We start from the raw sequence: 27,165 nt of genomic DNA, 5'->3' as shown, positions 1-27,165 counted from the left end.
AGGAGAGGATGAGATAGAGAGAGAGGAGGAGAGGAGGAGAGGAGGAGAGAAGAGGGAGGAGAGGATGATGAGAGAGAGAGAGAGAGAGAGAGAGGAGGAGAGGAGGAGAGGATGATGATAATGAGAGAGAGGAGAGAGAGGAGGAGAGGATGATGAGAGAGAGAGAGAGAGAGAGATGAGGAGAGGAGGAGAGAAGAGGGAGGAGAGGATGATGAGAGGAGAGAGAGGAAGAGAGGATGATGAGAGAGAGAGGAGGAGAGGATGATGATGAGAGAGAGAGAGAGAGAGAGAGGAGGAGAGGAGGAGAGAAGAGGGAGGAGAGGATGATGACTGGCTCAGTGAAGCTGATGATGCAGTACAGAAGGTTAATTAATGTTATCACTGTGCTGGGAAATGACACTTCACCACAACATGCGGAAAAACAAACAAACAAACAAACAAACAAACGAATAAACAAACAAACAAATGAATATTAAAATAAAGACTGAAGCACAGTTCATTTATTTATATGTTTTATAATGTATATTTGTTTATACATATGCTGAGTGGATGTGTTAAATAATAATAATAATAATAATAATAATAATACTGTGTGTGTGTGTGTGTGTGTGTGTGTGTGTGTGTGTGTGTGAAGATCTTTAGCTAGTAATAATAAGTGGACATTAAAGCCCTGGAGAGGGAGACAGACGAGCTGGAGTGTGAGTTTGTCATGTAGGATCTTACAGGATCTCAGAAGGTTCCAGCTGGAACTCCGTCAGGAAGCAAAAGAAACTCAAGACCTTCTGAAGCACAGAACTGAGAACTGAGAAGCTTTTCTGAAATCTGACAGAATGAAAAGAAATAAAGTGACAGTTTAAGGAGTGTTTATGAACCTGATCATCTGATCTCATACACCGGCGCTGAAGAGAACCGGAACCGGGTTCTGCTGTGGGTTCTGGTTAGAGCTCAGTGTGTGATGCAGAGAGAGCTGAGGTTCTGCTACACCGCGGGTTGCCAAATTGGTGTTAACCCCTCAGTGCTCTATCCCGTCTCTGTGGATTTTATTAGAATTAGATTTAATTATCTTGTAGTTTTTAATGTTTTACAGTTTAAATCCAAGTGAGAACTTCTCAGGAGACACGAGTGTATGTTTACTTAAGCAGTGACACAAATTAATTCATTAAATTAAATGTACTTTACAAACTGTACAAAATGTAAACTTTATAATTTGTGTCAATTACATGAAGGAAAATAAATATGCATTAGTTAAATATTTTTTCATATTTTATAATTTAATTGATTTATTTAATTTATGCTTTATGATATAAATACACAGTGAATTGATGCTTCAGTCCCTCTTCCCTTTTGTACTTCTTTTAAATGATTTTCCGAGGGCAGGAGGCGACACGACGCGACACGATGCAACACAACACGACACGACGCGACGCGACAGGACGCGACACACTCATCAGTGCTAATGTTTTTATTCTCGACTAAATGTTTCTCCTCCCGGTGATTACTGAAGCCAGTGATCCCATTCTGTTTTGTTCACATAATTAAACTAATAAATCACCAAAGAATATGCACAAAGATTAGCACCGCCTCGTTCACAGAGACGTCGAGACATGGGGAAGCTTTAAAACGGCCAGAGAACTTCAGGAATATCGTTCTGGAGGAACCGGAGCAGAGCAGAAGAGGAGCTCGCTGTATTTTATCTCCATCACTCAGTGGGTTTCCGTCCACAGATAAGCTGAGCTACGGGGACAGTTAATTGGACTGTTGTCCATGTCTCAGTACATACACACACACACACACACACACACACACACACACACACACACACACACACAGGGGAATCTACTTACAGAAGTATGTCAGACTCCACTATGATAGATGGCGCTGTGCTCCCTTTCAGCTTGTTAGTGTTGTATTCCCCGTCACATACCATAGCAAAAGACACACAAGTTAGCTAGCGGCAAGCTAATAGCATGTGGAGCAGTGAAACCATGGCCAGATTTACAGAGCTGTACATTCCATACGTGATGTTCGCTTTACATTTTGTGAAAATGAGATGCACGCTGTCCCTCGTGGTCATGGTGGTATTTAAGGCAAGACGACTCTTAGTTAGTGGCTTCCACCGCTCTAAGACATTTTGTTTAACTTCTGGGTAAAAGCCCGGGGAACTGTGGAGCGTGTGCGATTAGGCTGGTCCCAATCGTGTGTCTGATTGGATCGTATGTGCAGCAGTAGCTCAACTCACAACCGCAAAAATCCTCGTGTAAACTGTTCTGGACGATTAAATAGTGTTCAAAATCTGCACCATTTGTCCAACATGAGGCTTCGAGGAGAACCTGGGATGAAGCCTTGGGTACGTCTGACTGTTACAGTTAGTGCTGACACTGAAAACAGCTTGAGGAAGCTTCGATCCAGCTTACAGAGGCGTGGTACACCCTGTCAATCCATCACAGGCCACACACACACACACACACTACGGGCAATTTGGGAACCACAATTAGCCTATGTATATGTATAGAGTGTTCGGAAGAAACAGAAATGAAAGGAGCACACAGCAGCGCTTTCTCCAGGAAAAGGGAAGTATACTGTATTTCCCTCTTTGAAATCCAACTTAATTCATAACGTTTATATCATGTGCTTTTTATAGATTTTTGGTTAATATTCTGTCTCAATCCTTTACCATAAATCTATGATAAAAATTATAGACCCTTTATTTCTTTAAAGTGGGCAAACTTAAAAAATCTGTAGGGGATCAAATACTTATTTCCCCCACTGTGTTGTGAGCTGTAAGGTCTTATACAGACAGGTGTGTGACTCTCCTAATCAAGTCCAATCAGTAGAATCAAACGCAGCTGGACTCAGATGAAGGTGTAGAACCATCTCAAGGATGATCAGAAGAAATGGACAGCACCTGAGTGTCATAAATATATGAGTGTCACAGCAATGGGTCTGAATACTCAGGAGCATGTGATATTTCAGTTTTTGTTTTTTAATAAATCTGCAAAAAATGTCAACAATTTTGTGTTTTTCTGTCATTATGGGGTACCGTGTGTACATTAATGAGAAAAAAAAGAACTTAAATGATTTAAGCAAATGGCTGCAAAATAGCAAAATATTTAAGGGGGTCTGAATACTTTACATACCTACTGTATGTTCTGAAACTGTAATGTGAAGCGCAGCCGTGAGATAAAACACGGGCCGTTAGAGCAAACATATCCGCAGTGGTCCGAGGTGAGGGCGTGTACAACACCTGAACCGAGAGCCCGGTGTGACGGAGCCTCCAGAGTCACACTCACATTTATTCACGGCCCAGCAGCGTGCAGACAAGATTCACTAAAGACTGTTAAAGACTGCTGTGTGTATTACGTACAAATACAAGGAAATACACACAGACATCAAAGATCAAAGTGTATTTATTATTATTATTATTATTATATAAAAGAATACAAAACAACAAAAAAGCGAATTATTGTAAAGCTAAACTGTTTAGAAAAACCTCACTATTATGTAAAATACGGCAGTTTCGGGGGAAATATACCGTTTCTACTGATCCCAAATTTCTTATCTTTTTGTAGCCACATGAAGGAAGTTATTGTTTCCAATACAAAGATAATTCTAGCAGTTTTGATTTTAAATGTTAAATATAGTTACTGACAACCTTTAATAAATATTATTGAAATGCTGTGAAGATTTTAAACTGCTTATAGAGAGAGAGAGAGAGAGAGAGAGAGATCTGACATTCAGACATGAAGTTCACACCCTGGCTTGTTTTAAACTCTACTTGTGTATCCGCGTCCTGGAGTCTAGTCGCTGATACACACCGTGGGCCCCGGAGGAATCACAGGTACTGACTACACCAGCACTTCTGCTCATGGTGCTCATGGGGTAATAAATGACCCCCCCCACCCCACCTCACCCCACCCCACCCCACACCCCACACCCCACACACACCCCACACACACCCCACCACCCCGCACACCCCACACACACCCAGGTGGCCCTGTAAGGAGATGATCGGCGTTAATCACTTCACCTGTAATGACTTTAATATTGGAGCTGATCAGTGTGAACCTGCATCTCATGACTTTACCATGACATGATGTAGAGGCAGTGATCAGAGTGTGTGTGTGTGTGTGTGTGTGTGAGATTTAATCACCTGTTAGGAGCAGTTTATAGATATCTGGCAACCATCCTCAGGACGGTTTCCCCCCCTTTACTCTGCGTGTGTAAGTGTGTGTGTGTGTGAGTGTGTTTGAGAGAGAGAGAGCTCTGCAGCTGCACACACACACACACACACACACTCAGTAAACCCTCTCCTCTTCCTCTCTGCGCAGCTCCGATCAACTTTGGAAGTTTATTTCCGTCCAGATCCGCGATGGAGACGTGAAGTCGGGGTGAGTGTGTGTGTGTGTGTGTGTGTGTGTTAGAGTGTGTGTGTGTTTTATTCCTAATGTTGCGCTTCACGCACGCACATTTGATCGCATCACATCAACGCGCAGTTTAGCCTCGATCTCCACACACACACACACACACACACACGCACACACACACCTGCACTACAGCGCTCATCATCATCATCATATCAACAGCTGAGAAATAATAAAAACGCGCGCGAGAGGCGGTGACGTCACCAGACCCGCTCTGCTCTAATTGTTCTCATTATTTCATTAATTGTATCATTAATTGCTGTATCGGCTGCCGCGCGGTGATTTTGCGGCACTTCGCGCGCGCGCACGCACACACACGCGCGCACACACACACCGCTCTGTGTGTATCAGGCTGCGCAGGACTCGGACTGTTAGAGCTTTAATTTCTCTTTAGAATAAAGCGGGTAGAGATCACAGGCAGGTGTGAGGATCAGACTGAGCTCATGTCCAGCACACACACACACACACACTCATCACACACACTCACTGATCACACACACTCACACACACTCACTCATCACACACACACACACACACACACGCACACACACTCACACACACACTCACTCATCACACACACACACTCACTCATCACACACACACTCACACACACACTCACTCACTCATCACACACACTCACACACTCATCTCACACACTCACTTATCACACACACTCACTCATCACACACACACACACTCATCACACACACACACACTCATCACACACACACACACACACTCACACACACACTCACTCACTCATCACACACACTCACTCACTCACTCATCACACACACACTCACTCATCACACACACACACACTCTCTCTCTCACTCATCACACACTCACACACACTCTCTCTCTCTCATACACTTACACTCTCACTAATCACACACACACTCTCACTTACTCATCACACACACACACTCTCACTCATCACACACACACACAGACTCTCACTTACTCATCACACACACACACACACTCTCACTCATCACACACACACACACACACACACACACACACACTCATCACACACACACTCATCACACACACACTCATCACACACACACACACACACACACACACACACACTAACTCATTACACACTTACGTACACTTACACACACACACACACACACACACACACACACAGCCCTGCACTGGGACTCCAGTCCAGCTCACACAGCTCTCTCATTAACAGCTTCACATCTCACACACTGGAATAAACCCACAGATCAGCAGCGTCGCTCACATCATCCTGTCGAATGGGTTTGGTTACACTTTAAAGTTAGGATTTGGACTTCTGTATCAAAACCTAATTTCTATAACACTTTAAAACATCCGACCGTCACCCCAAGTGCTTTACACGGTTCAAATAAACTATAAAAACTAGACTGAGGTTGTAATAAAACCAGCAGGAATAAGAAGCGCGCTGTAGTGAGAACGATACGCAAGAATAAACACACGGGTCAGGACTCTGAGTTTAAAGACAGCCGGGTCTGTTAGTATAGAGCAGAGCAAACGCTCGATCACACCAGCACTACCGCCTCGACCCCGGCGCCTCCACACCACACCCACCAGAAGACCTTATGCATCTGTCTCCATCCTGCAGAGTCAGAAGATCGCTCAGACAGTCAGGGTGAGTCCGTTCACCGCCTTAGAAACTCCTAAAATCCTAAAATCCTAAAATCGATTCTAAAACACACAAGGAGCCAATGGAGAGAGCGGAGAACAGGTGTGATGTCTTCATGCCTGGTAGAGCCTGTTGAAGGACGAGCTTCTGCATCATAATAAGATCATAATATGATATTACTGATTGTCTAGTGAAAGATTAAATATCGTGATGATGCTCAGTACCGCGGCGCGCCCGAGACTTTGACCTCATTCTGTCTGTGTTTTAAATCTGCAGTGTAAAATCTGTAACATCTGTAACTGATCGTGTTTGTTATATAATACAGTAAAAAATAAAACATCCCACGCAGGCGTGACTTTTCCTCCTCCGAAACTGATTTAAAATATAATTTTGTGATGCGATCACACACTCCGCAGTCCATCTGAAACATGTCTCGGTCACGGCAGTGCGAGTGCATCCAGTGATCAACGCAAAACTAAAATAATAATAATAATCCATCTATTTAAAATCAATCTCAAATGACTTCGGATGTCTATAAGGGACCTTTTACTGACTTCCAGACGTAAATATCAGGTGTTTTTTATGTTTCAGGAGAAATCATCAGCTCTTTTATTAGAGTGTTTGTTAACAAAACTATTTCTCACTCTTTAAAGCAAAAAGAGCAGTGTGTGTGTGTGTGTGTGTGTGTGTGTGTGGGTGTGTGGGCGTGCATAATGCTACTTTACACAGGTTGAATTATTTTTAAAACATTTTATTTAGCTTCCTTTAGTTGATTTATTTACTTACTTATTATTAATATTTTATTTTTGTAATTAACAGTTGTCCCAAAGACGTCCTTGAGGATCAGTAAATCTTCTCGCCCTCATTACAGGAGCGAGCTGACGCTGACGCTAATGCTGACGCTGACGCTGGTGTTTTTGGTGCTCTATATGACCTTCTCTCATGTACATTATTGTTCCCAGTGTGCAGCTTTAACTTTAATTTAACAATTACATCATAAAGTGTAAAGCTGATAAACGTCGTCTGTGCCAAATTCAATCGATCCGGTGAGTTTTAATAAACACTTTAGTTTCGCCGTAAAAACTCCCTCCGAACTTTCTCCTTCCTGCAGTTTATTTGTGTGAAGGTTGGAGGCGAGATTTTCATTCACCGCACGATTCGGTTTCATTTCAGTTCGAGTTTCCTGAATGTGATTATAAAACACTTTCTTATGCATCTCCTCGCATCTCAATTTCTGATTTTTTATAGCAGATTTTTTTTTAACCATGCCCACCTGCTGCTCTTAAAGACCACTATATGATAGCTTTCCATCCTTCATGAATACGCTCGGCGTGACGCCTCTCCAGTGATTATTTTTCATCAGGGACGTTTTACTGAGGACGATTTTCACTCAGAGTCTGATTGCGACATTTTGTGCCTCGGTGCAGCGTCTTGCAGGACGGAATCTCAACACATCACATTTCTGGTTAATTCAAACTGCTTTAACATATGTGTGTGTGTGTGTGTGTGTGTACGCCAATATGTATGTGTTACATGTGTGTATTCTGGATGAGATCACTTGTTTTGGTACACATGATGAATGTGCGCATGAAGACACTTTGATCTTTATTGTGTTTGTTACGATCTTCGGTTCTTGTTTGCTGTAATTCACCCAAATTACTGATTTTAAAAAGAAACATTTCCACTTATTTATTTACTCTGACCTGATCACAGCTTCTCTTATGTTCTGTTCTGTTGATATAACGTACATTACCATAATGATTCACTCTAGGACTGTGTGACCCAGAGACATGTCTGGTACGACGATAGAAAAATGTGCACTGATGTTTATTTTCCTACAGCGTCTATACCACAAAGGTCAGAAATAAACGCCCCCTCTCCCAGCAGCTGATTTACATCACAGGTCAAAGCTCAGAGGGACGAGAGGTGTGCGTTAATGAGAACATTAATAAAAACAAAAATAATCCTCAGACAGGGAGGGAGTTCTGACGTGTGGATTTGGTTTGGATTAAAAATGAGACTCTGAACGGAAAGCGGTCGTCTGTAAGAGCGGCGTGTTTTCGGAGCAGATCCGTCATGAAGACGCAGGGATTCTGTACTGATAATTGTTTCATCAATTTTAAAACAAGACATTTCAAATGATTTGTGATACCGTCACATTTCACAGGAACGTTCATATATTTATATTGTGCACAGGACTACTGTATAGGGTCAGGATTAAGATTAAAGTTCTAGCTGTTAGTCGCCTATTGTAGAGACTACATAATCAAAATTAGGATGAAAATTAGATTAAGATGAAGATTAAGATCAAGGTTAGAATTAATATGCGGATGATGGGTCACACTGGGATATTGTAACATTTACAGCTTCAGGATTAGGATCAGGATTAGAATATTCATGAGACGCATGAAGGTTAGGATCAGGAATAATTAGATTCTAGGTTCTGTTAGTCCTGTATTGTGCAGGCTACAAAAGCAAAATTAGAATAAAGATTAGATTAAGATTAAATTGAAATTAAGAATTAAGGTTAGAATTAATGAGTGGATAAGGTGTCAGACCGGGATTAAGAAAATGATTAAATTTGGGATAACGATTAGGATTAAGATCAGGATTAGGATTAAAACCAACATAATTATTTAATAATCAGATGTTAGTTCTGTATTGTAACATTTACAACCTCAAGATTAGAACCAGGATTAAAGATTGGGGTAAAGTTTGGGATGAGGATTAGGATTAGGATTATGACAGGCATGATAGTCGGGATCAGGATTAGTTGATGTTCCTCCTGCTATTCCCATACTGTATACAAAAATCTAAATTAGGTTCAAGATAAGATTTAGATTAAGATCAATGTTAATATTAATACGAGGTTAATGAGTTGGATTAGGACCAAAACCAGGATAAAGGTTAGGATTAAGTTAAAGATTAGGATCAGGATTAGATGTCCTGAGTGCAACATGTACAGCCTCAGGATTAGGATCAGGATTGGGAGCAGGTCATAATCAGGATCTAGATTAGTATAAGAATCAGGACCCAGAAGATCAGGATTGAGATCAAAGTCAGGATCGGGTTTAATATTAAATATTGACTTCAGTATCCCGACTCATAACAAATACCAATTACATAAAAGGCTAAATTTCTAAAAAAAAAAAAAAAACATAATAATAATAATAATAATAATAATAATAAAAAAAAGACCGAGTTACAGTGTGGATATGATCTAGGGTTGCCAGATTTATATTTATGGTTTGGACTGTTAACAGTTTAACTTCTAATCTTAGAGTGAAAATTGTATGAAGAGTGTCTGATAATCAACAATCTGATAATCTCCCACAATTCAGCAGTTTAGTGTCGGGTGTTAATGTATCCGTCTGCTCGGCGGGTCCTTACCTGCGTCTCACACTAAATATCAATTAAAATCCCGTTAACGGCTGTTTTGATGTCGTAAGTAATTGAGTCACTCAGAAAAGACAATTAACACCTGATGAGCTTCTCGCTAATGTCGCTAATCTATCATTGAGTGAGTGCGAGAAACATGACAAGGACATGATCATTTCAGCCTCAGACCATTCATCATCATCATCATCATCATCATCATCATCACCATCACCATCATCTTCTAAACTCGTATACACACACACACACACACACACACACACACACACACACGCTGAGAGCTCATTAAAGACCTTCAGTAGTGTTTGATCGCTCGAGTTAATTTGATTGATTCTGTGGGACATTGTGTTAATTCGTGCTTCAGGCTGCAAAATCGAAAAAATAAAAACATTGGTTTGTGCCCTTAGGTTCATCAGATTGTGAGTGTGTGAGTGTGTGTGTGAGTGTTAGAGTGTGTAGGTGGAAGGACACATGCAAGATTGAACAGTTTGTTTAATTATTAATTGCTAGATTGTCTAGCCGTAATGCGCGGTGCCGTGGCGACGCCTTCACACTCGGGACAAATCGGTTTCATTATAAAGCTCACGAGACGTCAGGAAGTAGAGACGAGGCGGGACGAGACGAGCCGCGGTGTCTCAGGGTTTGAAATAAAGCTATAAATTAATAAACGTGAGCTAACGCTAATAAGAGTGAGTACATGCAGTCGCTGATCAGTAGCGCCACCTGCTGTTAGTTTGTCATTAACAGTTACAGCTGTGTGTGTGTGTGTGTGTGTGTGTGTGCAGTAGGAATAGAATGAGCTCAGGTTCACAGTGAACAGGACATGTGTACAAGCAGCAGAAAACTTGAAGAATCTTGATTTTTTTTGTCTTGGAACGTTTTTCTGTCATTAAAACACAAAGCTGTAAAATTTACCCAGAGTGAAACGGTACCTTTAATATATATTGTTATATTGTTATATATTTAATAATATATCCATAAATATGACACATTTTATCAGATAATAATAGTGTCTTTTCGAAGATACTGAAAACTCCATCTCAGACATGGAGCAATAAAGATAATAAATAAAGATCTGGCAACTTCCCAGGTGTACACTACACACGACTCGGAGACGGCGCTAAATCATCAGCGTAACCCGAATCTGAACACCGGCAACTTTCCCTCACTCTCAACTCTGACATGACTGACGGACTTTATACACCGACTCTCACTCTCTCTCACTCTTATACCCATTCAGTCAGATGAGAGAGAGCACACTATACACACACACCCGCCCCCACGCCCGTACCTCCCCCCTCCCGTACCTCCCCCTCCCCACTACACTCGGGTCTTATTACCGATCGCCCAAGTTCACTTTAACCCTCCATCATCAGATTTCAGGTTTCTAATCGACTTAGTTCTACCTACCGTTCTGAACTTCACACACACACACACACACACACACACACAACATCTGTCTCAGTTCCTCTTATGTTTAAGAGCAGAACCCTGGTGTGATCGCCTTCTGAGTGCGTTTTGTAGTCGTGTCCCTGAGTGAGGGAGTGAGGGAGGGGGTGAGGGAGTCAGGGAGTGAGTGAAAAAGTGAGTGTGTGAGAGACTGAGTGTGTGAGAGAGTGATTGAGCGAGGGAGTGATTGAGCGAGGGAGTGAGGGAGGGAGCGAGTGAGTGAGAAAGTGAGGGAGGGAGTGAGTGAGGGAGTGAGTGAGGGAGTGAGGGAGGGAGTAGGGAAGTGAGGGAGTGAGTGAGGAAGTGAGTGAGTGAGGGAGTGAGGTGGGCTCGGCCTGTTTCTGAGTGAACTGATCCGTTAGCAGTGAGAAAGTGATCAGACTCGGAGGCGGAGTTTCACCGGTCCGAGCACAGAGCTGTAGTGCTGCAGGAATGTCTTTTGTTCAAGAGGAAATACACAGAGGGTTTAATCCCCCCAGTGCCATTATTACGGGGGGTTTTAGGTTTAAAGCTCCAAAAAGTCCCAGATGCTGGAATAAAGCATCACACTATGATGTCACGCGATTTAATATCACAATATAAAAGTTATTACCCACTTTTTGGCATGAGTTTGAGAAATCAAAAATCCTTCCACAGTTTTACATCCGCAGTGTTTCGAGATCACATGGGCCGGTTTGTCGGCGATCGTCCTAATGGCAGCAGATTCCGTCCTGTGTGTTAATTTTCATAACATTTTGACATGTTCAGAAGAACCAGAGGGCCCTCACACACTCCAGTACGACGACTACACTGGGGCTGAAGTCACAGTTCTTGGGCCCTAATTACATAATGACAATTAAATCAATTAATTCTATGATTTATAAGCTGTAACGATATATTTGTGTATTTAATATTGTCCTGTTCCACTCGCCGTAGTCGCCGTGGCTCTAATTATAAATGTAAAGGAAGGAAAAGAGCTGGATGTTTATTTCCAGGAAACTCTGTGCTGTTGTTATAAAGTCCGATTTTTTAAATTGGAATCTTTCGATGTTGTCCGGCCTGAGATCAGACTCATGTGAGCGACCCGGAGAGGGATCGGAAATTTATTGGCTCAATAAACAACACAATGGAAGCGAGATGCAGAATTCTGGGAGGTTCTGATAGAATTGTGTGTGTGTGTGTGTGTGTGTGTGTGTGTGCTGTTGTTAACGCGGTGTTAACAACAGCACACACACATTTGCCTGAAAGACATTTTGTGTGTGTGTGTGTGTGTGTGTGTGAGCGGATATCAGCCTCTGTCCTGCGCTCGTCTGCAGACGGAAATAAACAGAATGAACTGAAGTAAACAGCAATAACACGGCGCCGAGTCTCGGGAGGCGGGGCCAGACACGGCGAACACGGCGCTCTGCACGCGTCACTCATTTCCTGCAGAGGAAAAGGTCAGATTTTACACGCCGTCACGTCTACGATCGCCGTCCTCAGATTAACACCAAATAAAACACCACAGGGTCTCGCACCGCGGCACACGGGGCACCCGGGGTCACCGCTCAGTGTGTGTGTGTGTGTGTGTGTGTGTGTGTGTGTGTGAAATCACGCCAGTGCTGTGTCAATCCTCTAAACACACCAACACTCAGAACTCACTAACATTCTAAACACACTGTCAATATTTTTTTTTCGGATGTTCATATTTTAAATTATTAAACATTATTTACAGAATTAACGTTTCAGTACTCAACACTGCAGTTTGCTGATTCAGTTTATTTTATTGTTTTAAATACTTAATATTCGATAAGATGGATAATAAAAGACAGTAATGTGTGTGTGCGTGTGTGTGTGTGTACTGTAACTCAGTGGTCGAGGCGTTACAGTCGGTCAGGTCACATGACTCACGGTTTATTATCATGAGCTCTTATTGATGTTTCTCTTTCATACATAGTGTGTGTGTGTGTGTGTGTGTTTCCTGTTGTGTGTTACATTCATTTTATCTCTTCTTCTAAGATCTTGTACTGATGATGTGCGAGTCGGACGCAGAGTAGAGCCCTCTCCAGCATGTCCTAAAGACTCTGACTGGGGTTAAAGGTCAGGACCCTGTGTGTCCAGTCCAGTGTGTAAATGATCCCTCGTGCTCCCAGAGCCGCTCTCACACACACTCTGGTCCTGGAGTATGTCCGCTCCATCAGTGAAGAAGAAACCCTCCATAGATGTGATCCTCTGGTGATTCAGTACATTCAGGTGGTCAGCTGACTTCATTTTATTGCCCCATAACGTTACTGAGTCTAGACCTGAGTAACTGATCAACCCCAGATCATAACACTGTCTCCAGAGGCTTGTACAGTGGAGACTATGCATGATGGGAGCATCGCTTCATGTCCTTCCCTTCTCACCCCATCACTCTGGGATAGGATCAGTCTGGACTCATCAGGTCACATGACCCTTCCCCATTGTGATCTTTATGATCCCTAACGAGTCTCACTAACGAGTGGTTATTAACCCCATGTTGGTAGTTTCATCTCCTTAGTTGTTGTCTCGATACAGGACAGTGATTTAATTCTTCTGTAAGAGAGTGAGATCTTAGCCACGCCCACAGGATGTGACCTCCTCCGTATGACCTGGTTTTGTGAGACACGAGAATCTCACTGCATCAGTTAGCAGCAGCTGAACCGCATTAATCACTGCAGTAATTATCCAGTGGAAACCGCGCAACTCCTCACTTAGTGACATCCAGGTGGTGACGCGGTTTATTTTGGCCCAGCAGAGTGTGTGTGTGTGTGTGTGCATGTGTGTGCGCGCGTGTGTGTGTGCGCATGTGTGTGCGTGTGTGAGGGTTATATATGCAGGTTGCATGTTTTGGTTTTTCTTATATGTTATGCTTGTTTTTTGTGCTATGCGTTTTTGTGTGTGTATGTGTGTGTGTGTGTATGTTAATTGCTCCACTGTGTCTATAGTTAAGCCTCAGAAGCCCCTCCCCCATGCGGTTTGTGTATGCAGTGTGTGTATGCAGTGTGTGTGTGTGCGCCGTGGTTGAGATTAGACAGGACGGTGCAGGAGACTCACGGCTGATTGGTTCTGACCCGTTCCCTGATCCGGTGCACTGAGGCGTCTCACACTGAGCGCGAGCACTCCGGAGTGACAGAGTGAGCAGAGTGTCAGTCTCACTACACACCGCCGTCCTCACTCCCGTCCTCACTCCCGTCCTCACTCTCGTCTCTCAGTTTGTCTGACGAGCGGATTTATATTTCCTGTTCTTACGTCCTGAAGGTGTTTATTAGATCCTGTATGTGTTAATGTTCTTCTAATCCAGTATCGTTTCCATAGTAACGTCTCAGTACAGCGAGTGTGTTACATACATGAGATAAAAATGTAAAGTTTTTTGTTAATGTTATCGCTCACACACACACACACACACACACACTTTAACACACCAGGACTGTCACTATTTATGACATAAATTATTAAAATGAATAAAAATGTAAGATAAATTTAAAAGAAAATCATATTCTCTTACTAGAGGTTTCCACTTTTATACTTTATAATTTTGATCTACTGTAATCACATTTATGCACCAATTTATTTATTTTATTCTTTTTGCAAATATTTTTTTGAAAAAAGGAAAACAATACAGTACTTGCAGTTACAGACATACAATTTACCTTTCTTCATTTTTCTAAATAAATATATTTATATATTATAAAAAAAACAACTAAACAAAACACTCAAAAAACAAACACACACACACACGGCTCAACACAACCACCAAACATATTACATAAATATAACAGTAAACCGATTTGTTTATTGAGATTAACAGCAAATAACGGCACTAATGATCTCATTAAGTAAATGTTTCTTATCTCAAGAATATTTAAAAACTAAACAAATACCTTCATTTCATGACAAACTCTACGTACTGTAAACCCCTGACTGTGTGTGTGTGTGTGTCACTGTACCAGGATTTAGTTTTTATTAGTGTAGAACTGCATTAAACATAAATTTGAAATAAATTATAAATTCTTTGTAATAATCTTAAGCATTTTTTAGGGTAAATTAAAAATTTTAATGCAAATTCTTTCCCTCCTTTTTTTGTGTTTTAATTTTATTTTCGTTTTAGGATGACGGACAGCCGGCCAAAGCTTTTCACTCCACGCTGTACTGTGTATAGTTGTGTACGTGACTAATGAAATACATTAGAGTAATTTCTGTAGAATTGGGGGAGGAGTCTCCAGGGCAAAAGGCTGTCATTTTTTTCTTTTTTTTTTCAACACATACACTGAAGTTTTTTCTCAGTTTTTATTCATTAGTTTTATTAACTTGAGTAAAGAGAGTAAAGGGATGGAGTGAGTGTTTATAGTGACAACAGGAACTCACTTATTCTTTATTGATGTGAAAAGATCAATGGCAGTGATGTAAGAGAAATAAAACAATAATCAATAAATGTTAGAATAATCAGTTCTGTGTGACATTACTGTAACTCTGACTTTGTTCCTCTCCGTCATGAGGAGTTTAAACCTCAGGAGTGTTTTGGAGAAAGACTTGCAGGACGTTGAATCGTTTCCGTCCTCTCGAGTTTCGTCTCTAATCCGGAGACGTTATTCTTTATTCTGGACGTCTCTCCAAACGTCTGCTACGGTATCTATTTTTTATTTTTTACTGACGAACACCATCTGTTCTTCTGAGCCGTGTAGGTTTATATCCTCTGCGTCTCTCTCTCTCTCTCTCTCGTTCCTGCTCTCACATGTGGGTGGAAACAGAATAAATTAAAGACTGACGTTAGCGTGTCTGTATGAACCTGGATGCGAGGTTCGAGCCTCTTTTATCAGAGCAGATACAGAAGTGTGTGTATCTCCAGCGGTTTATCACCTCGAAACTGTGATCGAGTGCAGAGAGAAAGAACTGATCAACATCTAATAAACATCTGCTCGTGAGCATAAACACTCTGGGTTTGGTCTGTAGAGGAACAAATCAATCATACTGCTTTTATTTAAACACCAGGAATATTACGAATCTATTTTTAATATTAAGGAAACATTCAGTATTATAACTGTTATTAGCTCAGACTTTAGTTCATATTAGGAATAAAACTAAAAACCTTTTGTTAATAAAAATTTGATGCAAAACCGTGTGCAGTACAACATGTGAAATAGACCAAAAATATAAATAAACAGAAAATATATTTATAATAGGAAGTACAATTAGGCTGAAGATAGAATTTTACAATTAAAGGTTTAACTGGGAAATCAGTTTATTATAGAACCTTTAATATAGAACCTTTAATATAGAACCTTTAATATAGAACCTTTATTTATAACAGAACAACATTTTCTAAATGAAACAGCGGTAGGTTTCTCGCCTGCCATGCAGAGGGTCTGGGTTCGATTCCCAGCCAAAACCCAAATCCCAGCCAGTGGTTGTGGAAGAAGGGCATCTGGTGTAAAAACCTGAGCCAAGTGTGTGTGGATCAGTCGCTCCCCTGTGGCGACCCCGTGACGGGAGCAGCTGAAAACACCACACACACCATTTTATACTAAATATCTTGTGCTTTGTTCGTCTTTATTTAAAATCAGTGTCCGCTAGAGAAACTCCTAAAATACACGTGACACGTGACACGTGGTGCAGCGCAGGAACTTTGCATCGCCCTCACGTTATGAGTTCCTGCTGAACACGTGCGTCCCTGAGTGTTTAACTCCTCTAACACCGGGGCAACTTAATAATGATTATACATTGATTTTAAAATAACGTCCTGCTTTTTAATTCCGTTTACTGCACAATGACATCACCGTTTATAAACCGAATCAGACCCTCCCTCATCTCTACACTTATAACACTATCATCATTACATTAGTTTATATATCACATTATATATACTGTATATATATAGTACATGTGTATAGATTTATATATGAACCTTTAATTTCACTTTTATTTACATCTTTGTAATTAAATCCATTAATTCTGATTCAATTCAATTTTCTTTAAATAACAAACAGGATTTTCTTAACAAGAGTCAAAGCAACTTTACAGAATCAATAAAATACAGGAATAAGAAAATATATATAAATGTGAGAAAATCCTGTAGAGTGGGATGAGAAAGTATTTGCCCCCCCCCGATTTAAATGATTGAGATCATCAAACCAGTTTTAATGTTACACACACACACACACACACACACACACACTCCAGTAAATACAAACTGCAGATTTTAAACGATGATTTCATTTGTAAAGGGAAAAAAAGCGGTCCGGACCGTTCTGGCTCTATGTGAAAAAGTAATGACCCCCCTCTAAATCATGAATAAGCTGATTAATGAGGGAGCTGTTGAATCAAGAAATCAACTAAACAGAACCTGTCTGACAAAGTGACGCAAAATAAAAAATAATGTATAAACTCTAATGATCTACACCGAGTCACTGACACTAGACGAGGATCATCTGCACGTCCTGTCAGGAGCAAATCGTCTTTTTAGTGTTTTTTTTTCCAGCACAGTGACACTGAACAAATAGAGCGACGCAGAGGTCGATTAATAAATCAATAATGAATCGCTACAAAAAACCTGCAGACTTATTTACAGTTACAGAGAACAACAATAACAACAACAACAACAACAATATTAACAACAACAACCCAACATGTGGATAAACTGCAGTCAGAGTTTGTGGGTCAAGTGGTGGTGATCTGGCAACCCTGCATTTTAGAGTTAGTTATAGACTTACATAGTGTGTGTGTGTGTGTGTGTGTGTGTGTGTTATATACGTGTTGCCTCTCACCATGAATCCTAATCTCTGTCACTTTGTTCATGTTGTACGAATTCAGTCCTCCTACAGTCCCTGCGGATGTGTGTGTGTGTGTGTGTGTGTGTGTGTGTGTGTGTGTGTGTGAGAGAGAGTTTGCTGTAAATGTCCTACAGTCAGGATCCGGAGCTGCAGACATTGCACTTTTTTGATTCTCTGTAGCATCTTCCTCCTACATAGACCTTGATTTCTCTCTCATTCCTGCTGTGCCTGAGTGTGTGTGTGTGTGTGTGTGTGTGTGTGTGTGTGTGTGTGTGTGTGTGTGTGTGTGTATATGAATTATTCTCCATGATGGACCATGTTTTTCTCCCAAACTGCCTCCACAGAGAATTTGCTTTAACACTTTGTAGTCTAAATCAATTATTAATAAACGCTAAAAGAATAGACACACACACACACACACACACACACACACACACACACACACACACACATACGACTTTGCATAGAGGACATAAAGTGGATTAGGCATGAGAGAAGTCAGAGAACATTCAGCACAATACAGCTTGACTTGGCAGAACACACAACTGCTCCTGGTGCAGGGCTCACACACACACACACACACACACACACACACACACACACACACACACACACGGTGGTCGTATTTATTAATAACTTTATAGTTAAAGTTCACATTATTATTTTTTTTTTTTATTAAGCATGTGGTGATGTAATAGAACTTTTATTTATTTTTTCGTGATGATTACCGTACCTCCACCCTGACTACAGAACCGATCTTTTAAAAGAAAATTTTAATTCCTTCTGATTTATGTTCGTCCTTGAGGTGGTAAAATGTTGTAGTTCTGCTATAATCCTCCCGACAGAACAACATCCTGTGGGGTACAAGTGAATCCTTCGCTATGTTTGGTTTAGAATTTTAACAAATTTAAATATATATATAATATTGGATTGGAATAGTTAATAAAATCATAAACAGTCCAAATGGAATCGGCACCGAGGTATCGTGATGATCCGGTATCAGTCCGTCCCTGGTGATTTGGTAGCGGGACGTCCCCGGTGGTTCCCGTCCCTAATATCCACCTCCATCCCATAAATCACTGCGGTGGAGATTTCATCACACGAGCTCAGTGTGCAGCCAGCTTATTGTGTTTGGAGGAAGATTTCTGTCTGTAACTGAATAAACATCTCGTCCTCACACACACACACACACACACACACACACACACACACACACACAGCCTGGCGTCTCTGCCATCTTCCGCCCTCGAGTGTTAAATTATAAAAGTCTGAGTTCCTTTCGTCATGCAGAATTAAAGCTTCACGTCAGAGCCGTCAGAGCCGCGCGGTTCTTACATAACCCTGACCCACATAACCTCCTGCAACACGAGACGCCGCGAGAGGAGGAGCAGAGCGGGACGGTTCGATAATCAGACTCCTGTTCGATAGGTTCAGGAAATTAGGGATCTTTAGGATGAAGAAGTTTCAGCTGCGAGCACATGAACCCCAGAAACGGCCTGATATCAGTTCTTTATTTCATACAAAAATAAAACGAGACCAGCGGCATGAAAACATGTGTGTATGAAATCTCTACATCTCTGTAGATTCTGTCTCTGTAGACTCCCACACACTGCACGGTAGATTTATAGATTTTATACAGAAATACTCTTATTTTTCTGTTTTTATTGGAATTGATTTAATTATTAGACTCCTGGTCTCATTATAACAGCTTTATCTGCTCTTGATATTAAACCTGGAGTTACACTTATTTTATATTAATGTTCTGTCGTAATTTCCTAATTGATTAATGGATCAATTAAATGATTGATTGATTTATCCTTTTTAAAATGATCATGTTTAATCCACATAAATGTCTTCTGCAGGGTGAAAAAAGCATCTTTATTTATTTATTTATTATTATTATTATTTTTTATACTAAATTGGCATTGTTGAGAATCTCTAAATACATAAAATAATAATAATAATAATAATAATAATAAGATTGCTCTTCATGCTAGTCTGAATAAAAAAAAATCTATTTCTCATTTCTTTTTTAATATTCTTTCTCAGAGCCTTGAGCGTTTCTAAAATCTAATCTCGACAGTAATCAGACATCTCGCAGCTGATTACTGATTTATAGCTTTTTTAATTATTAAAAAAAGTGTAGAGTCACACTGCTGTGAGTGTTTACACCTCGCTCCCGGCATCTGAGGGGCCTAGAACTGTTAATATACTGTATATATATATATATCTATTTATCTATCTATACACACACATAAAAGGCGTGTATTATTAAAATTAATGCAATTAAATACAACTTTAAAAGCGTAATAATCAGCATGAATTATCTAGAGCTCCGAGGATTTACACTAATACTGTAATAAAGTGCAAAAGTCCCTCTGTCTCTCTGTGTGTCTCTCTCTCCGTCTCTGTGTGTCTATCTGTCTCTCTCTCTCTCCGTCTCTGTGTGTGTCTCTCTCTCTGTCTCTCTCTCTCTGTGTCTCTCTCTCTGTGTCTCTCTCTCTGTGTCTCTCCCTCTGTGTCTCTCTCACTGTCTCTTTTGCTCTCTGTCTCTCTCTCTTTGTCTTTCTGTGTCTCTTTCTGTCTCTGTGTGTCTCTCTTTGTGTTTTCTCTTTCTCTGTGTGTTGTGTCTCTCTTTGTCTTTCTCTGTCTCTCCCTGTCTCTCTCTCTCTCTGTGTCTCTCTCTCTGTGTCTCTCTCTCTGTCTCTCTCTCTGTGTCTCTCCCTCTGTGTCTCTCTCTCTGTCTCTTTCGTTCTCTGTCTCTCTCTCTTTGTCTTTCTGTGTCTCTTTCTGTCTCTGTGTGTCTCTCTTTGTGTTTTCTCTTTCTCTGTGTGTTGTGTCTCTCTCTGTCTCTCCCTGTCTCTCTCTCTTTCTGTGTCTCTCTTTCTCTGTATGTTGTCTCTCTCTCTCTCTCTCTCTCTCTAAGACCTTTGAAGCTCTCATGTTGGTTAATGGAAGCGTGCCCTCATTTCATCTCTGCAGTGCCTTTATTTTTTTTTTTTGTCATTTGTCGTGTCACTCCCTGAGAGTGAGGGAGCGATGGAGAGAGAGAGAGAGAGAGAGTGAGGGAGCGATGGAGCAGCAAAGTGCATGAATTATGCAGAGCTGTCAAACCCAGACACTGTGATGGATGTAGCGATGTAGTGATGTAGAGATAGAGAGAGACGTAGAGACAGAGGGACAGGGGCGTCGTGTTTCCTCGAGTCGAGTCCAGGAGTAAATCAGGAATGTGCTGAATAAACACGTTCTGATTAAACACTTTACATCATGTATTAATGAATGCAGACGTGTTTTTATCGGGTGATCAGTGTGTAGCCTGAAATGTTTAACAATCTTACCTGATGTTTTATGCGATGATGATGATGATGATGATGATGATGATGCTGATGATGGCGGTTGCTATGGTAACGATAGCGTCCAGTATAACTTCTGTGAACAGTGTGTAATGTTGCAGTGAGAATGGAGTGAAAACATGTTTCTGTTAGAATGTTTTGTATAAATCTTGAGTTTTAGTGCGGAATGTTTCACTGGTTCAACCGGAAAAAAGTGTTTTTAAGCTTTTGTATCATCTTCATCAACATAAAGCAGCACGAATAAGTCAAGATTAAATAAAAACCAACCCGTTCCTTAAGAAGTTGTGAAGTAGCGGCGCGATGACGCACCAGGTTTCCTGAGCAGTTTGATGAGAACAGGTTGCGTCTCTACGGTTACAAAGATATTAGTGTGTATACTGCCTGTGATATACTGTGTGTGTGTGTGTGTGTGTGTGTGTGTGTGTGTGTGTGAGCAAAACTCACAGTCACAGAGGATGTAACGACTCCTGTGACTCCTTTACTGATGTCAGAAGAAGTGAAGGTGTAGAGAGAAGGGTGTAAAGTTCCACCAAGGTTCAGGTGTGTATCTCAATCATTCAGCACAGGATGGCACTTTTACCGTCTGATTCCAGAGCCGTGTGTGAAGCGGTGAGTTTTTCCAGAGTAATGGAGTTTTTCGATCCCTTCGATGTTCCGTGTATCTGATCGGACCATAAATACGTGAGTTAGAAGTTGGGAGCCTAGTGGTTTGTCACGAATATGGGTTCTTTCTTCTGTAAGTCTTTGGTCTGGAGATAGAATATAATATAATATAATATAATATAATATAATATAATATAATATAATATACCAAGTGAACGGTAAAGTTTCAAGAGGATGTGAGCAAAATTCCAGGTGACTCGGCCGTCTGGTCTCGTCTGGTAATAGGAGCATTTAGGGAAAACTATTTAACTATTTGCGTATAAATGCATTTGTTTAAATATATTTAGCTTTAATAAATTTCAGTTATTAATAATATTATTATTTGTTGATTTATTTATTTCTGTACTCTCAGAGGGAGTTTCTTTAACTGTTTCTCTCTGACTGATGCATGAACGTGTTTTATGAGGAAAGTTTTATTTTTATACACTACACACACACACTTTGTTTGAGGCACACAGTTATCGTGTTCAGAGTTAACACTCCGCTACGATCACACGCGGGACATTCGCTTGTTCACGTGAGTGAGTGGGTGTGTGTGTTAGTGGTTCGTGTGTGTGTTCAGTTGTTCAGCTCGCACTTCACTGCAGTTTCATCTCAACACCGGAGCGAAAACACGGGAGAAAAATAAAACCCTGACGTTTGTCTATTATTTACTTTAGTTTTATTTTAAATGCTATATTTCATAAACAACTCTTAGACTAGAAGAAGTCGAGTAATAAAGTGTGTTTGAGCTGAAGGACGAAATCCCTCAGTGTGATTGTGTTAGAGTGGTGGTGTGTAGGAGAAACAGGAAGAGTGAAGGGAAATCTTACACATGTGAAGGGCAGTGTGTGTGTGTGTGTGTGTGTGTGTCAGTAATTCCGTGGCACTGTTCCTTTCCGTGAGTGTGTGACGGCACCTCCAGCCTTCAGCTCCATAAATAATGATGAGTGCAAACTCTGTTCCTCCTCCTCGTCCTCCTCATCCGTCCATCCATCGCTCATCCTCTCCGTCTCTCTCACACACACACACACACACACACACTTTTTATTGCGGCCATAATTCCTTCTTCACTCCCCATAAACCCTTCAGACTCGCGCTCTTCCTCTCTTTCGCTGTATCTTCCTGTCATTTAATCCGGTTCTCTATTAATTCTCGACGTGTCTGTATAACATAAATCATACTTTAATATAATTTGAATAAATAACATTAACATGTTTACTAGGAAGCAAATGCTGATGTAAAAATAATCTCATCTGCTTTATAGTACAGTTTTAACTCACAGTTCTAATTATGGTCATTATAATCTTTATTATCTTAATAACGCAAATTATCCAGTACTTTACCTATTTAAACGTAACCATGGAAACCGAAAGAGAAGAGATGAAACCAGCCTGTCATGTGATCCAATCTTAATTGGAATAATTCTGAAAATTACATAATTGTACTTTAATATAAAAGAGAACAGATAAATAAAGTAACCTGTATGTCCACATGTTCATATATTGACTTAAAGACCCGCCCACATTTCCATATATGGACTTGGATTTGTGTACGTTTCCATATATGGTATCATCAGTATACCTCATGACATGCATGTATTACCATATATGGTTCTGGACACTCCCACATGTCTATATCAAATCCTCTGAAATGTCGACATGGAATCAAGGACACGCCCAGATTTCCATATATGGAGTCCAAGACACTCCCACAGTCTTTGATTTGAACTCAAGAGCAAAGTTCTATGTGTGGACCGCAGAACACACTCGGCTGCTCATATTTATTTATATGTATTTAAGGACCTTTTTTATTTAAAATCATGGACACGCCCACACTACCATATATGGACTTTGACACTATAGCATTTCCCAAAAATTAGGGAAAAAAAATAAATAAAATTTTAATAGTTACAGAATGAGCATGTGTGTGTGTGTTTGTGTGTGTGTTTGTGTGTGTACAATGTCAGATTTTGTACTTAAGTGTATTTTAGCCGTCGCTCTCAGGATCAGCGTCAGGTGGGGAAACTCCATCACCCTGAAGCACCACTCTGACTTTGCCGAAGCCCCAGAGTGTGTGTGTGTGTGTGTGTGTGTGTGTCGTGTTCATAAAAAACCCCGTGGACCCGAGCGCTGTGATTCATGTCCCTCCTGACGATAACGCTGAAAAGGACAGAGTGTGTTTTAAAGCCGTGTGGAATGAGGACAGAAGCGAGAGAAGTGTATAAATCACACTAATGTTCAGCGCTCCACTGACCACATCACACCCAGGTGGCCCTTTACCCACAATGCCATGGGAGAAATCGCGATTCTGCAAAAAAACAAGGACCCACACTGCATGGGGGCAGGAGGAGGAAACCGGGCATGGAAATGAAACGAGGCCGGTTCTGTGATTATGGAGATCCGCTGATCCCGGCTACGCTCCCCTCGAGGACGTCTTTAACCCCAAAAAGTCACAAAGCCGTTACAAACACGCGTCTCCTACACGCCGCCACTTTATTTTTATCACAGACTTAAAAAACTCAAAAACTGTACTGTCCACTGAGAATGGACTAAATAATACACCTTAATTTCCACTTTACTTCCATATATGGAGTGAACAGCATGTACACAGCTCCATATAAGGACTTGTTGACACACCCACACATTCATACTGACGCGCTCAGATAACACGCCTCCAATTCCATGTTTGGACACAATGACACACCCACATCCACATGACACACCCACATCTCCATATATGGACTGAATGACATGCCGTCATCGTCCCCGTCACTTCCATATATGGAAATTTAATGTGACCTAAAAATGTCAGAATCTTAACACTGGACTGTAATTTACACGATCTGTATATTAATTTATTTTAGTTATAAAGGCGAAATGGATTTCATGTACAGTATTTTGTAAACCAGTGAAGCTGCTGTGGAGTTTGTTCTGAGCAGGGATTGTGTGCACATGCGTGTGTGTGTGTGTGTGTGTGTGTGTGTGTATGTGTGTGTGTGTGTCCGTTAGGAATAAAGAGAAAATTGGATGGTATTTTAATATAAATGTTTCAGTGGTGTTGGTGTGATGTCTGAAGAGACGGAAGCGATGGTGTAATGAGACACAAGTACACTCTGGAGTGCGCACTCCATGTAGGGCACGAGGCAGGCAGCGTCGGAGTGTGAATTTAAAACACGAGGGAATCTGAGTGTGAACTCACACACCGCACAACATCCAACAAGTACAAATTATTACAGCACTGCTCCAGCGGACAGACAGAGAGAAGAATGGACAAAAAGACAGAGAGAAGAATGGACGGACATGCAGACAAAGATGGACAGACAAAAGGACAGACAGACAGACAGACAGAAGAATAGACAGAGAGACAGTCAGCCTGTCTGTCTTTATTTGTGATGTCATTTAATGATTTAATGTCAATAATGTTTTTTTCTTCTCCTTCTTTGTAGTAGTTGTGCTGTCTCTCTCCATCTCTGTCTCTCTCTCTCTCTCTGTCTCTCTGTCTGTCTCTCTCCGTCTCTGTCTCTCTCTCTGTCTCTGTCTCTCTCTCTCTCTCTCTCTCTCTCTCTCTCTCTGTCTCTGTCGGTCTGTCTGTCTGTCTTTTTTTCCTCTCCCTGTGTCTTTACCTGATTATAATTCTCCTCTCCTCTTTTCTTCTCTCTTCCCCCTGACATTCTTCATCTTTATGTCGTTTTTATATTATTCTCTCTCTCCTGTGTTCCGTGAGGTCGAGAGGAAACTTTATGACAAACTTCACAAACGCTTTAAATGTTCAGCCGCATGTCTCTCTCTCTCTCTCTCTCTCTGTCTGTCTCTCTCTCTCTCTTTGTCTCTCTCTTCTCTCCTACAGTTTTTTTCTTGGCTCTTATTGTTTTCTCGTATCGGCTTCTTTACCACTTTTGTTTAGTTTTTTTACCCTTCAGGATTTTTTTCTCTTATTTGGTTCTTGTCATTTCATTGCTTCGTCTCTCTCTCTCTCTCTCTCTCTCTCTCGTTTTTTGTTCGCCTCACCGTCTCCATCACTCACTCAGTTATTTTTTCTTTTTCTTTTTGTCATGTTCTCTCTCTCTCTCTCTCTCTCTCTCTTCAGCAGTAATATTTTGGACATTTCCTCACTCCTTCTCTGTGCTCTTTTCTCTCACAGGCGAAGGACGAGTGGAATAAAAGACGAGCGGACGTAGAGGAGAGACGCAGTGGAGTAGAGAGAGACGAGTCGCAGCATGACGGGATCATGGAGGTGAACGAGAGACGGCTGCACTCTTCCCCCAGAGAGCGGCTGGAGCGAGTGAGAGGAGGAGTGAGAGGAGGAGAGAGCGGCGGGATGGAGAGACTCGGGAGGAAGGTGTACAGCTCGAGCGACACGCTGAAAGCCTTCGAGAATCATCACGTGGTGGATTTCAACTCAGGAGAAATGCTGAGCAAACACACGGCAGGTCCGAGCACGCTCTCAACCTCTACAAATAAAAACTAATGCAAATAAATACAAATAAAATATTTTAATAAACAGTGGCATATATTTGATGACTGTTTAGACAAAAACAACAACAATAATAATAATAATAATAATAATAATAATTCATAGTGTTAATATGCTTGTATCATTATTGCATTGATCGTAAACTGTCACTTCCACCAATCTCAGTAAGGGGGCGGAGCTTTCACAAAGTCTCTTTCTGATTGGTTCATTAGCTTGATTAGAGAGAGAGAGAGAGAGAGAGGGCTTAATGTATAATTGTCACTTTAACCATTCTTTTTTTAATTTAAACAATAAACACAATTCGCAAAAATAAATAAATAAAGCATAAATAGATACATAAATAAACTAAATCACAAATGAAATAAAACAATAGTAAAATAATTCATCAAATAATTTGACTAGCATTAAATACTCAGAGGTATAATATTGTGTATTAAATATTTCTTTTTTAAATAATAATAATAATAATAAAAATAGTCTATTCTATAATGCACTAATAATAAATTAATTTTATAGAGATTTTAATCAAATATAATTTATATTGCAAATTTTGGAATATTTAATTAATAAAAAGAATAAAGTGAAAACATTGTAAATAATGTTGGTGTTTGTATTGATGTTAATAAATAAAGTGAGATTATAGTTATATATAATATAAACAGTATATATATCACACTGGGAGTGGATCCGAGGGTCACTGGGCCGACTGGTGTGCCGTGTGTTTTCCAGCTCAGTCTTTGTCGCTGCACCAGTTGGGGATTTGCGGCGCCGTTCCTCGCCGCGGTCTGAGCTTTTGTGCCGAAACCGGACTGGACCATCACATCCAGGACGCCGGGGGAGTCTCCATGTCTCCGGACTGCGGCGTCCGTCTGTGGGGGCGGGGGGGCAAAGGGCTCGGACGCACGGAGTCCCGGCTGTCCAGTCGGTCCAACTCGGCCCTGACGCTCACGGACACGGAGACCGACGGCAGGGACGAACACGACGGCGGTGAGTGAGGCGTAACGGTGTTCCCTCACCATGACGACGATATCAGTTTGTTTTTGCTC

At 41.0% G+C, this 27,165-nt stretch overlaps 1 protein-coding gene across 1 annotated transcript; it reads left to right on the top strand.

Moving 5' to 3' along the window:
- The first annotated feature begins 4,284 nt into the window (after positions 1 to 4,284).
- On the top strand, positions 4,285 to 27,114 carry LOC128531778 (teneurin-3). Its single transcript, XM_053505920.1, has 3 exons — positions 4,285 to 4,388; positions 25,787 to 26,075; positions 26,849 to 27,114. The coding sequence occupies exons 2-3, from the start codon at positions 25,874 to 25,876 to the stop codon at positions 27,112 to 27,114; spliced, it is 468 nt and encodes a 155-aa protein (XP_053361895.1). The 5' UTR covers positions 4,285 to 4,388; positions 25,787 to 25,873.
- The last annotated feature ends 51 nt before the right edge of the window (positions 27,115 to 27,165 follow it).

Source organism: Clarias gariepinus, chromosome 10 (assembly GCF_024256425.1).
Source record: "Clarias gariepinus isolate MV-2021 ecotype Netherlands chromosome 10, CGAR_prim_01v2, whole genome shotgun sequence".
Lineage (NCBI taxonomy): Eukaryota > Metazoa > Chordata > Actinopteri > Siluriformes > Clariidae > Clarias > Clarias gariepinus.
This window is presented reverse-complemented; position numbering and strand designations above follow the sequence as displayed.